General features: G+C 39.8%; 1 protein-coding gene across 1 annotated transcript in view; it reads right to left on the bottom strand.

Moving 5' to 3' along the window:
- Window positions 1-2265: 2265 nt before the first annotated feature.
- Window positions 2266-9508, bottom strand: part of PLPPR4 (phospholipid phosphatase related 4) — a 176895-nt gene continuing 169652 nt past the window's right edge. The window contains exon 7 of the mRNA XM_040359986.1: window positions 2266-4991. Coding sequence (XP_040215920.1) covers window positions 3648-4991 — 1344 coding nt within the window. The 3' untranslated portion in view covers window positions 2266-3647. The remainder of the gene's footprint in view (window positions 4992-9508) is intronic.

Genomic DNA, 9508 nt, shown 5'->3' with positions numbered 1-9508 from the left:
GCCAAATATTTCCCTGTTTGTCATTCTCAGAGATATATCTATCTGTCTGTTGCTAGACTTAGGGAGCTATTAGAACTTAGGGGGACCTAAAAGCTAAAAATAAATAATTGTGAACAGGTAGGCTCTTTATTGCATAAGAGACATGCAGTGTCTCTTCTCCTATACAATACCCTTACCTGCCTGTTCACAATTCTCTGTAGCATGTCCACCATAGAATGTTTACATCCCGACCCAGTGCCTGTGTGCTGGGATGACTGCACTCCTATGCATGTGCGGGACTGACATCATACCACACTGGCCAATCAAGATGGCCAAAAACTGGTACCCAGAAGAAGCTGGGTCAGAGCGTTGGATCATAGGTGTGTGTTCCTGCCTTTAGTTCCACTTTAAGCTATCTGAAGTAAAGTTTGCATTTTTGTAGGTGTTGGTTACTGAATTTAAAGAGCTGATTTGCAACAACTTGATAGAAGAATTTTGCTGCTTGTATACAATGTCAACTATCTCAATGGATCACCATGGGTCTTTCCACACACATATATCAGTAAATGTTTTTTTTTAGCTATTAAGTAGATTGAATTTTAGAGTTTATATAAACCCTACATGTAAAGCCTCGTACACGAGACCGGTTTTCCAGACGGGAAAACTGCGAGGAGAGCTTTTGGCCGGGAATCCCGGCCGTGTGTATGCTCCTCGCAGTTTTTCTGATGGGAAAACTGCCCAAAAAACAGCCGGACAAAAAAAGAGAACCAGCTCTCTTTTTTCCCCTTCGGGAAAACCGGCTTTTTGGCAGTTTTCCTATGGTAAAAACTGCAATGGAGCATACACACGACTGGGATTCCCGACCAAAGCTTCACCGCAGTTTTCCTGTCGGGAAAAACTCTTGTGTGTAGGGGGAAAGACTGACCGAGCAGGTTCTCGGCTTTAGCCTTATGTGTACGTGGCATACGGCTAAGTCACTGCTCCACAATTATTAGCAGTGTTATTAGCAGTTGAGCTGCCTATCAGGGCTACCAGATAGTAAATGAATTGATGGGCTATGTACAGCAGGCTGAGAATACTGCTGATTGAGAGTATGTGGCTTAATGCTGTTGGTTTGCAACAGGAAGAGCTGATGATGGAAGGATCTCTAGACAATATACTTTGCCGTAGATTCACAAACTCAAAACTGTATACAGCAAGTAAAATAGATTTTGGGTTTACATGCACTTTAAGTTGATTGATAAAGTAAAAGGGAAATAACTAAAATAGTTCTAACTATAAAAAAAATGCAATGCAAACTTTTCCACTACTTTTGCAGTTAATTTCAGTGCTCTCAGACAGCCAAATAACAATTCCAGCGGTAAACATACTGGTTGCACTACTTATAGTGGATCTATTTGCACTTGGCAATCTTAAAGTGTTACTAAACTCAGGACCCTGCATTCACTCTGTCTGGTCTCCCACTGTACACAGAACATGGAAATGCAATTATTTTAGTAAATGTAAACTGCTAAATACCATTTCTCATAAGAAGTTAGAGCAGTGTAGAGACTTCTATGAGTGTTTGGTTAAAGCTTGTAGGAGGCGTTTTCATTCTCCCACTATTGTCCTATGAGAATGCAGGACCCCTGAACCTCTGCCTGGACAGTGCTGATTGGCCCTGTGCTGATCACATGTACTCTCCTAAGAATAAAAAAAAAAACACTCTAGCAATACACACCAAACTGAGCATGTGCAGCCTGTCCCCTGGCTCTGTAAATATCAGGTTATCTTTTGGAGACAGTGGAAGAAGGGGATGATCAGAGAAGACAGAATCAAACAGCCTTTTTACACAATGCAGATGATTAACCCCTTAGGTTCCAAGGTGAGTATACCAAGCATGCGTTACTGCATATACAGGCTGATTTTACTGTTGTGGGTTTAGTAACAATTTAAAATTTTCAGTAACTGGCAAAAAAGATGAAGGTATTTCCACTATTATATTACTTTAGTGACTGCTTTTCCAACTATCGCAGACCATAAGGATTTTGTGTATGCCTCAACCACACTTGTGGACCTTATAGATGAGAAAGTGGACTAGGTATAGAAGATTTATTTGAGAATAAGAGGAAATGTTGGTTATTTTAATTTATTGGGAAAAAAATGTATTTCCCATATATATTTTAGCCCTCCTAATTGATCCTTTAAAAGGTGCTTTATATGCAATACTTGGTGATAAGAAAGAGAAAAGTGTGTTGAACAATTCACACTGCTTTGGCACGGGTTTGCTGGTTATAGCTCCAACTATGACATCAGTAAAGATTTTATTTTTTTGAAAGTAAGTGCCAAAGATGCCTTATCAAGAGGCATCCACAATACAAATGTAGTCTATGTAACAAGTTGATTGAAACACAAACATATTTAAAAAAATGAAAATCTTATTAGATAAAATATTTCTTCATTCTGTTAAAAACATATCTCATTTGACTTTCTATTGGGATCTAAATATGATCCAAACCACTAAACTCAGACTGCCAACCTATAAAGTTGCTCCAGTCTCATATATTCTATGGATTAAAAACTATTCTTCATTAAAACTTCTGTATGTTTCCTATAATCCTCTGATCATAATGGCTGTGCCACCATTTTCGTTATATATCATGCCATATTTCTCAATAAAAACTTTGTACGGAAAATAAAATCACATCTTCACATCTTCACATTTCTTTTTTGGTCCTGGCAGTGTTGTACATAATCATTTTTAGTACCCAATAGACCTGTAGCCATATCTACTCTAACACACATTAAACCCTGTTCAGTGTTAATGGAATTATGAAAAAAGAACAATCATGAAAAGGTGGACGAGACATCCACTAATCAAGGATGCCCCCACCACTTGAGCACCTTTTCTTTAGTACAATCTGCACTTTTAGTTAGAACAAAATAATGAGCAAATTACAGAAGTACTAACTAACAAAATGAAACAGTTATATCATTGTAAGTGAATTACACCCACACTTTGTCAAAGTAGACTGTGAGGACAGATCTGCACTAAATTCTGGCAAGTCAAGTGCAATTATTTCACAATAACAGAGCTGAATGTTATAATCTGTACAAGGGCAGTCACTATTGTCCTAGCAGAAGCAACTGGACTGTTGAAAAAACGACTACATCATAAAGTATTATGTGCTTGTGCAGATATGTTGTTTAGATTTGGACCAAGCATCACCTCTTCATATGTGCATAATCTGCAAATGTAAATATTTTACATTGAATACATTTTTCCTATTTTTTTTTAGGTGGAACTCGTAATTTTATAGTTTAAGGAGGAGGAAATGTCGGAGTTGGCACATTCATCAAATAAAGTGTCTAAGTTCCTTTGTTCCTAACAGTATCTCTTTTTTTCCTTTCAGTCACTTTTGCTTAAAGAAACTGATTGTATGATGCCTTTTTTGTGTTATTCGCATTAGTTAAAATTCTTTGCATTGTGCTTTTATTCAGTCCCATTCTGCACAAGTTTGTAATGTTCAATTGTCCATACTGGTAAATAAAACTGCAAACCATCTGACCATGTCTAATTTTGGCACATTTAAGGTTGTTTTCTGCTTCATTTCCAAACTAATAAGAGCACAAGCTGTATGAAAGTAAAACTGTTTCTGGTAGAAACCAATGGAAACAGAATATTGTTTTCATTCTTTGTAGGTACGTGTTGGTGATGTTCCTTTGTAGAAGATATTCCGAGTGCTTTCGGGACTGTTACTCCTCTCTGGGATTAAGATAATGTTAGTCTTTCTTCTTAGAGTAGAGTCACGGCTTGATGAAATAGATACAGTCTCTGAGCCAATTTCACTGCCCTCTACTGGTGTCACCCGTATCGTGGTTATTCCATGAAGGAGGTGGTCATTATCAATGTTGCTTCTTTTTCTTTCTGTAGTCCCAAAAGTGTCTTTTAATGACTCACAGCTTTCTGAGTCTCTGTTGAGATCATTCAGCTCATAAGCTTGACGCAACGTTCCTTTTTCAGGAGCTTTCCATTTCCAGGATCCACTCCCTTCTCCTTCTAATGGCATCTGGATAATCGGCCTGTTGTTTTCAGGATGGGCCTCAATCCTTACTATATTTGTGGGTTCATGTTCTGTCAGAGCCTTGTATCTGATGGATCCAGTGCAACTAACTGTACTTCCTTCTGAGCCTTTGGGGCTACCCTGCAGCATCCCTTGCTGTTTTGACATAGCTATGACCTGCATAATCCTTGGTTGACTATTACTTCTACAGGAAACACTTTTCTCTGCCACCTTGAGCCACTTTGATCTAGCAGAACTGCATTTGGGTGAAGTGGATATAATATTCTCATGGGTTTCCTCTGGAATATGCACCAACTGAGAAGACCCAGGACGTGATTGTATAGACACTCTGGGCCCACCAGGAATACCTGTATTGTTACAACCTGGCACACTGCCAGTCTGTAATTTAATGTATGGGTTGCCCGAGCCAATATGGTCTCCATTAACACCAACCCTAACAGGCTCAGAGCTTGATCTCATTTCTATCACTCTTTGTGGAGAAAGACCAGACTCTGTCTCAATTACCTGCAAAGAAAGCTTCCGACTTTCATTTTTAGTCTTCCATTGAGAAAGAAGTTGCTTTGACCGAGCTGAATCCATTGAAGCATGGATTGTAGCATTTCTCCTAACTGGATCTTCGAATGAAGGAGTATGAACTCTGGGAAGAGTATTGCTAAATGTGACCATGTTTTCTTTGCCCATGGGGCTTCTAGGAGTTATTACTTCTACATCTGTACTTGCTCTCTTTATATTGGTAAGCGAGCTTGATTCTCTATTGTTTCTGTTCAAGATATTTTCAGAGGGGTGAGATGAAATACCATCATTGCTGCTGCCATTTTTTCCTTGTAGTATCCTACTGGTGTCTTGGCTAATCTCTGTTAAAGACCTTAATGGCTCTCTGAGTGGTGGAGGAGGCTTCTGTGGGATGTTGTCTTCGCTGGGCTGAAAGTTTCCAACAGCATAAAGTCCCTGGAGTAGAAAGATATACGATAAAACAATTTACACAGAGGCCTGAAAAGTATGCTACTAACCTAGGAGTAATGGTATTGCTTATACTTTCATTTCCTCCTTCTACTTAACCATACATGTAGGCTTCAAACTCTTCCATCAACAACCATATGACCCTGAAATAATAGTTTTGCCATCTGACACACAGACCCACTGGATATATCAAATTACCTATTTGCAGACATAGGCCTTAAAAGTCCTTGGGGAAAATACTTTATATGAGATGATTGTAGTGAGTGCAATTTACATTGAAGACCGATTCCAATCTGTTGAGAGGGTTTACCTTTAAAAGGACAAACAAAGCAGAGAATAAAGAGCTTCTAAGTGCAGTAATAAAACAATTTAATGACAAAGAAGGGTTAAAAACTCTTACAGGATGGAAATGAAAAACAGGCATATCAATGAATCCATAACGTCCAGCGGGATGCCTCCTGGGAGACAGCTGCAGGTGGATGTTCCAGCCATCCAGCGGTGGTAAACCCTGTGTCTCTGATCCAAGATGGAGAGCCATGCTGTCAGGACCAGCATGGAATCCAGGAGACCGGAAGTGACGTCGGAGTGGGCGTGGCATGTTTCATAGCATGCCCAGCTGCTCCTTCTTCATACCAGCAACTGGGCGTGCTCCGAAACATGTCCCGCCCACTCTGGGCACCACTTGCAGTTATTTGGAACATCCACCTGCAGAGGGAATCCCGCTAGACATTATGGATTCTTTTTCACTTCCATCTTGTATGAGTGTGTGTTTTTAAACCTTTGTCGTTCTTTGTCATTCAAGTGTTTTCTTACTTCACTTAGAAGCGCCTTCTTCTCTGCTTTTTTTTCCGATAGTGTGCTTCCCTCTTCTGATGTGCTGTTGGGGTGCATTAATCAAGAGCCAGTCATGTATTATTTGTTAAAGTCTCCTTGCTATTCCAGAGCTCCCTATTCACCACACATCTCTAATGCCCTGTACACACGATAGGTTAGTCTGATGAAAACGGTCTGATGGATTTTTCCATCAGTTATCCGATGAAGCTGACTGATTTAACTGCCTACACACCATCAGTTAAAAAAAATGATTGTGTCAGAGCGCGGTGACATAAAACACAACGATGTTCTGAAAAAAATGAAGTTCAATGCTTCCAAGCATGCGTCGACTTGATTCTGAGCATGCATGGATTTTTAACCGATGGACGTACCTACAGACAATTGTTTTTTTCTATAGGTTTTTTATCCATCAGATAATTTTAAAACAAGTTCCTATTTTTTTTAACCTATGGATAAATAACCGATGGGGCCCACACACGATCGGTTTGGTCTGATGAAAACGGTCCATCAGACCGTTTTCATCAGACTAATCTATCGTGTGTATGCAGCATAAAAGGACAGCTGTCATTTAATACTATTTTTTGACAACCTTTTGGCTATTAGCTCGAAAAATGGTCATTTTTTGATTTGACAGATTCGGCTCCAATTGATTGCAGTGGGGTTTGGGTCCAGCATCTGAACTTCTTTAAAGCCTGCCAAACCCAGCTTTGGGCTGAAATCCTGGCTTTCTTTTTCATACCTACTCTACATTATTATGGTACAAGCTCCCTCTCCAAACACACTTGCTGCAGTCTATTGACATAATTCTACCACTACAGGTCATCTCTCCGACCTCTATGTGATGAAGAACTGCCAACTGACCTAAAAATGCTAAAATTAGCAGCCAGGAAATATGTGTGCAGCAGCAACTTTGCATACACCATATCTCCTAACTTTCTGAGATGGGAATGAGGGACACCTATTAGCAAACTTATGTAGGAGTAGGACACACCCCTTGCCACGCCCCTTAAAGGAGAATTATACCAACAAAAACATTATTGGTTGAACCCACAGGTGCTTATATTTCGTTATACTGGTTTTTGGAATTTTCAAATGCAGCAATTTAGAAATTGGATAAAAGATTTAGCAGTGGAAAACACGTTTTTAAAAGATAAGTGGTGTATTTTATTTACAACTATATAGATGAGGGACGAATGAGGAGGAAAGAGGGACAAAGGGACTTTATTCCAAATCAGGGACAGCCCATCCAAATCAGAAACTGATGGGAGCTATGCATACACTGTGCAACTATGTAAGGAGTGCTCATATCCAGTTATCTGCTAGGTGCTGCTGATTTGCTTTAAGCTAATTTCCGTAGCAGGCTGATCAGTGATATGTCAGGATGGCTGGTATTTATGGATCACCGCAGCTCCTCTTCATAAGGGAAGGAGACACACTGATCTACAGCAGAACAATTATGCCGGTAGGCTGCAGCAGGAGTGTGCAGAGATTGGAAACACATGATAACATTAAACAGGCTGTAAGACATTAAAAAATACTAATTAAAGGCAAATTATAATAGTGGCATGTAGGTGTTTTCATTAATCAAAGAATGTGCTGATTTCAGTAACAGTTTGTTTTTCTTAAAAGAAGGTTTAAGTTAAATAACTAAAAGAAAGCAACCAGCAGTATAATAGATTGCCTAACATGCCTTCACCTGTCACTTTCTCTGGATAGCTTTGTGTGCTTCAGCCCAGGTTCACACTGGGTACGATTTCCTTCGATTTGAGATGCGATTTCACATGTGAAATCGCATCTCAAATCGGCGGCATTTGCCGCCAATTGTCGGCAATGACACTGTCCTAATCGGTGCGATGCCGCATCTGCGGCGCTGCACCGATTTCAAAAAGTAGTTCCTGTACTACTTTTTGCGATTTCGGGCCGCGATTTACATAGACATCTGTGCAGAAACCTGCACAGATGTCTCTTAAATCGCGGCCGAAATCGGGACTGCCGGCGGGAGTGAAATTGTGCGAGTTCAGCTGAACTCGCACGGCTTCACTCCCGCAGCCCAGTGTGAACCAGGGCTAAATATGCATTATTTAAATGTGCATTTAATATAAATGAGAAAAAAAACAAAAAAAAACAATGCATTTACTGCCACCAAATATAGGCAGCTGGAAATTTTCATTTTAATATTCACTGCAATAGTTTTATTTGAAAGCATATGTAAAGTCCAACTTTTTTCGTATATGGAATAGTTAGTTTTTTTGCTGTCTGTGTCCCATCAGGGAGGATACCCTTAACTTTTTGTCTAAATATGAAGGAAGTAAAAGAAGAGCTCACCAAAGTAAAGTGAAATCTACTCTTCTTAGATAGTTGTCATAGAAACAGCTCTCCAAATTTGAAGATTTCCCCTTAAGCCTCATACATGCGCTCGGATTTTCCTTTGACTTTTGTCTGAAGGGCATTGGCCAGGAACTTGTCTTGCATACAAAAGGCACACAATTGTTGGCCAACAAACATGAATGTAGTTACGTACTACGTGGTTTTTAAGCTCTTTAGTGACACCCTTTGGGCACCTTCTGCTAATGTTGTGTTTGGTGAGCATTGCTTCCGAGAATGCGTGTTTGTACTTTGGACTTTTGTCTGACGGACTGTTGTCCGCGGAAAATTTTAAAGCCTGCCATCCAACATTTGTCTCTGTAAAAATCCGACAACATTTGTCAGATGGAGCTAACAAACGGTCGGACTTTCTGCCTACAGGCTGTCAACACACAATTCCCGTCAGAAAATCTGATCGTGTGTACGAGGCTTTAGTCCTGGTGACTGACTGTAATAAATGGGCTAAATAGAATAGGTGAATCTCTTCAGTGGGAACACATACAATAATAACAATCTTACAGAGGTACTAACCTGTTTATACTCTTTAAAAATGCATTTAAATACACTTTAAAGCGGACCTTGAATCATTTTTTTTATCTTTCCATCTATTAAATCTTCTGCCCTTGTTGTTTTAACTTCTGATAGTAAAATATATTTTTTTCTGCCAGTAAATACCTTATACAGCTCACTTCCTGTTTCTTGTCTGGTCATTAGCCTAGGCTTATGACATCATGCACAGCTCTCTCTCTAACTCTCATGAGAATTTGCCAAGAAGGGAGGGGGGATGCGTCCTAAGAGAGCCAATGATATCTACAGGGCTACAAAGCTGGAGGTGTGCCTCTGTGGGTTTTTCGTAAATCCAGGAAGTGAACAGGCAGCAGTTTCAGCTGCCCACAGTTAAAATGGATGCAGCCAGACTGGAGGTGATTGGCTCACTGATTTTCCCAGAAAAACAAGATTCAAAGAAGTACATGTGGCTGATAAAAGAACACATATAAAAGCTTGTATATTTGGCTCATAAATGACTCATAATAGCCTGTACACAGAATGTGTACAGACCACCACCCAGAAACATAATTTCCTGCTTGTGTGATTGGCTCACTGATTTTCCCAGAAGTCTGCACTAAGATACAAGTCAGAAATAAAGCATCCCCTGCAACAAAAAATTCATGAGATACTCCCAATAAGAAAACACGTTTAAAGGAATGCAGACCCTGACATTTTCCTCATTAGAGCCCTGCAAGTGCAGCAGCTGATTTATAATTATGAAACCACTCCCATTAGATACACTTTCCACATGGACACAG

Source organism: Rana temporaria, chromosome 7 (genome assembly GCF_905171775.1).
Source record: "Rana temporaria chromosome 7, aRanTem1.1, whole genome shotgun sequence".
Lineage (NCBI taxonomy): Eukaryota > Metazoa > Chordata > Amphibia > Anura > Ranidae > Rana > Rana temporaria.
This window is presented reverse-complemented; position numbering and strand designations above follow the sequence as displayed.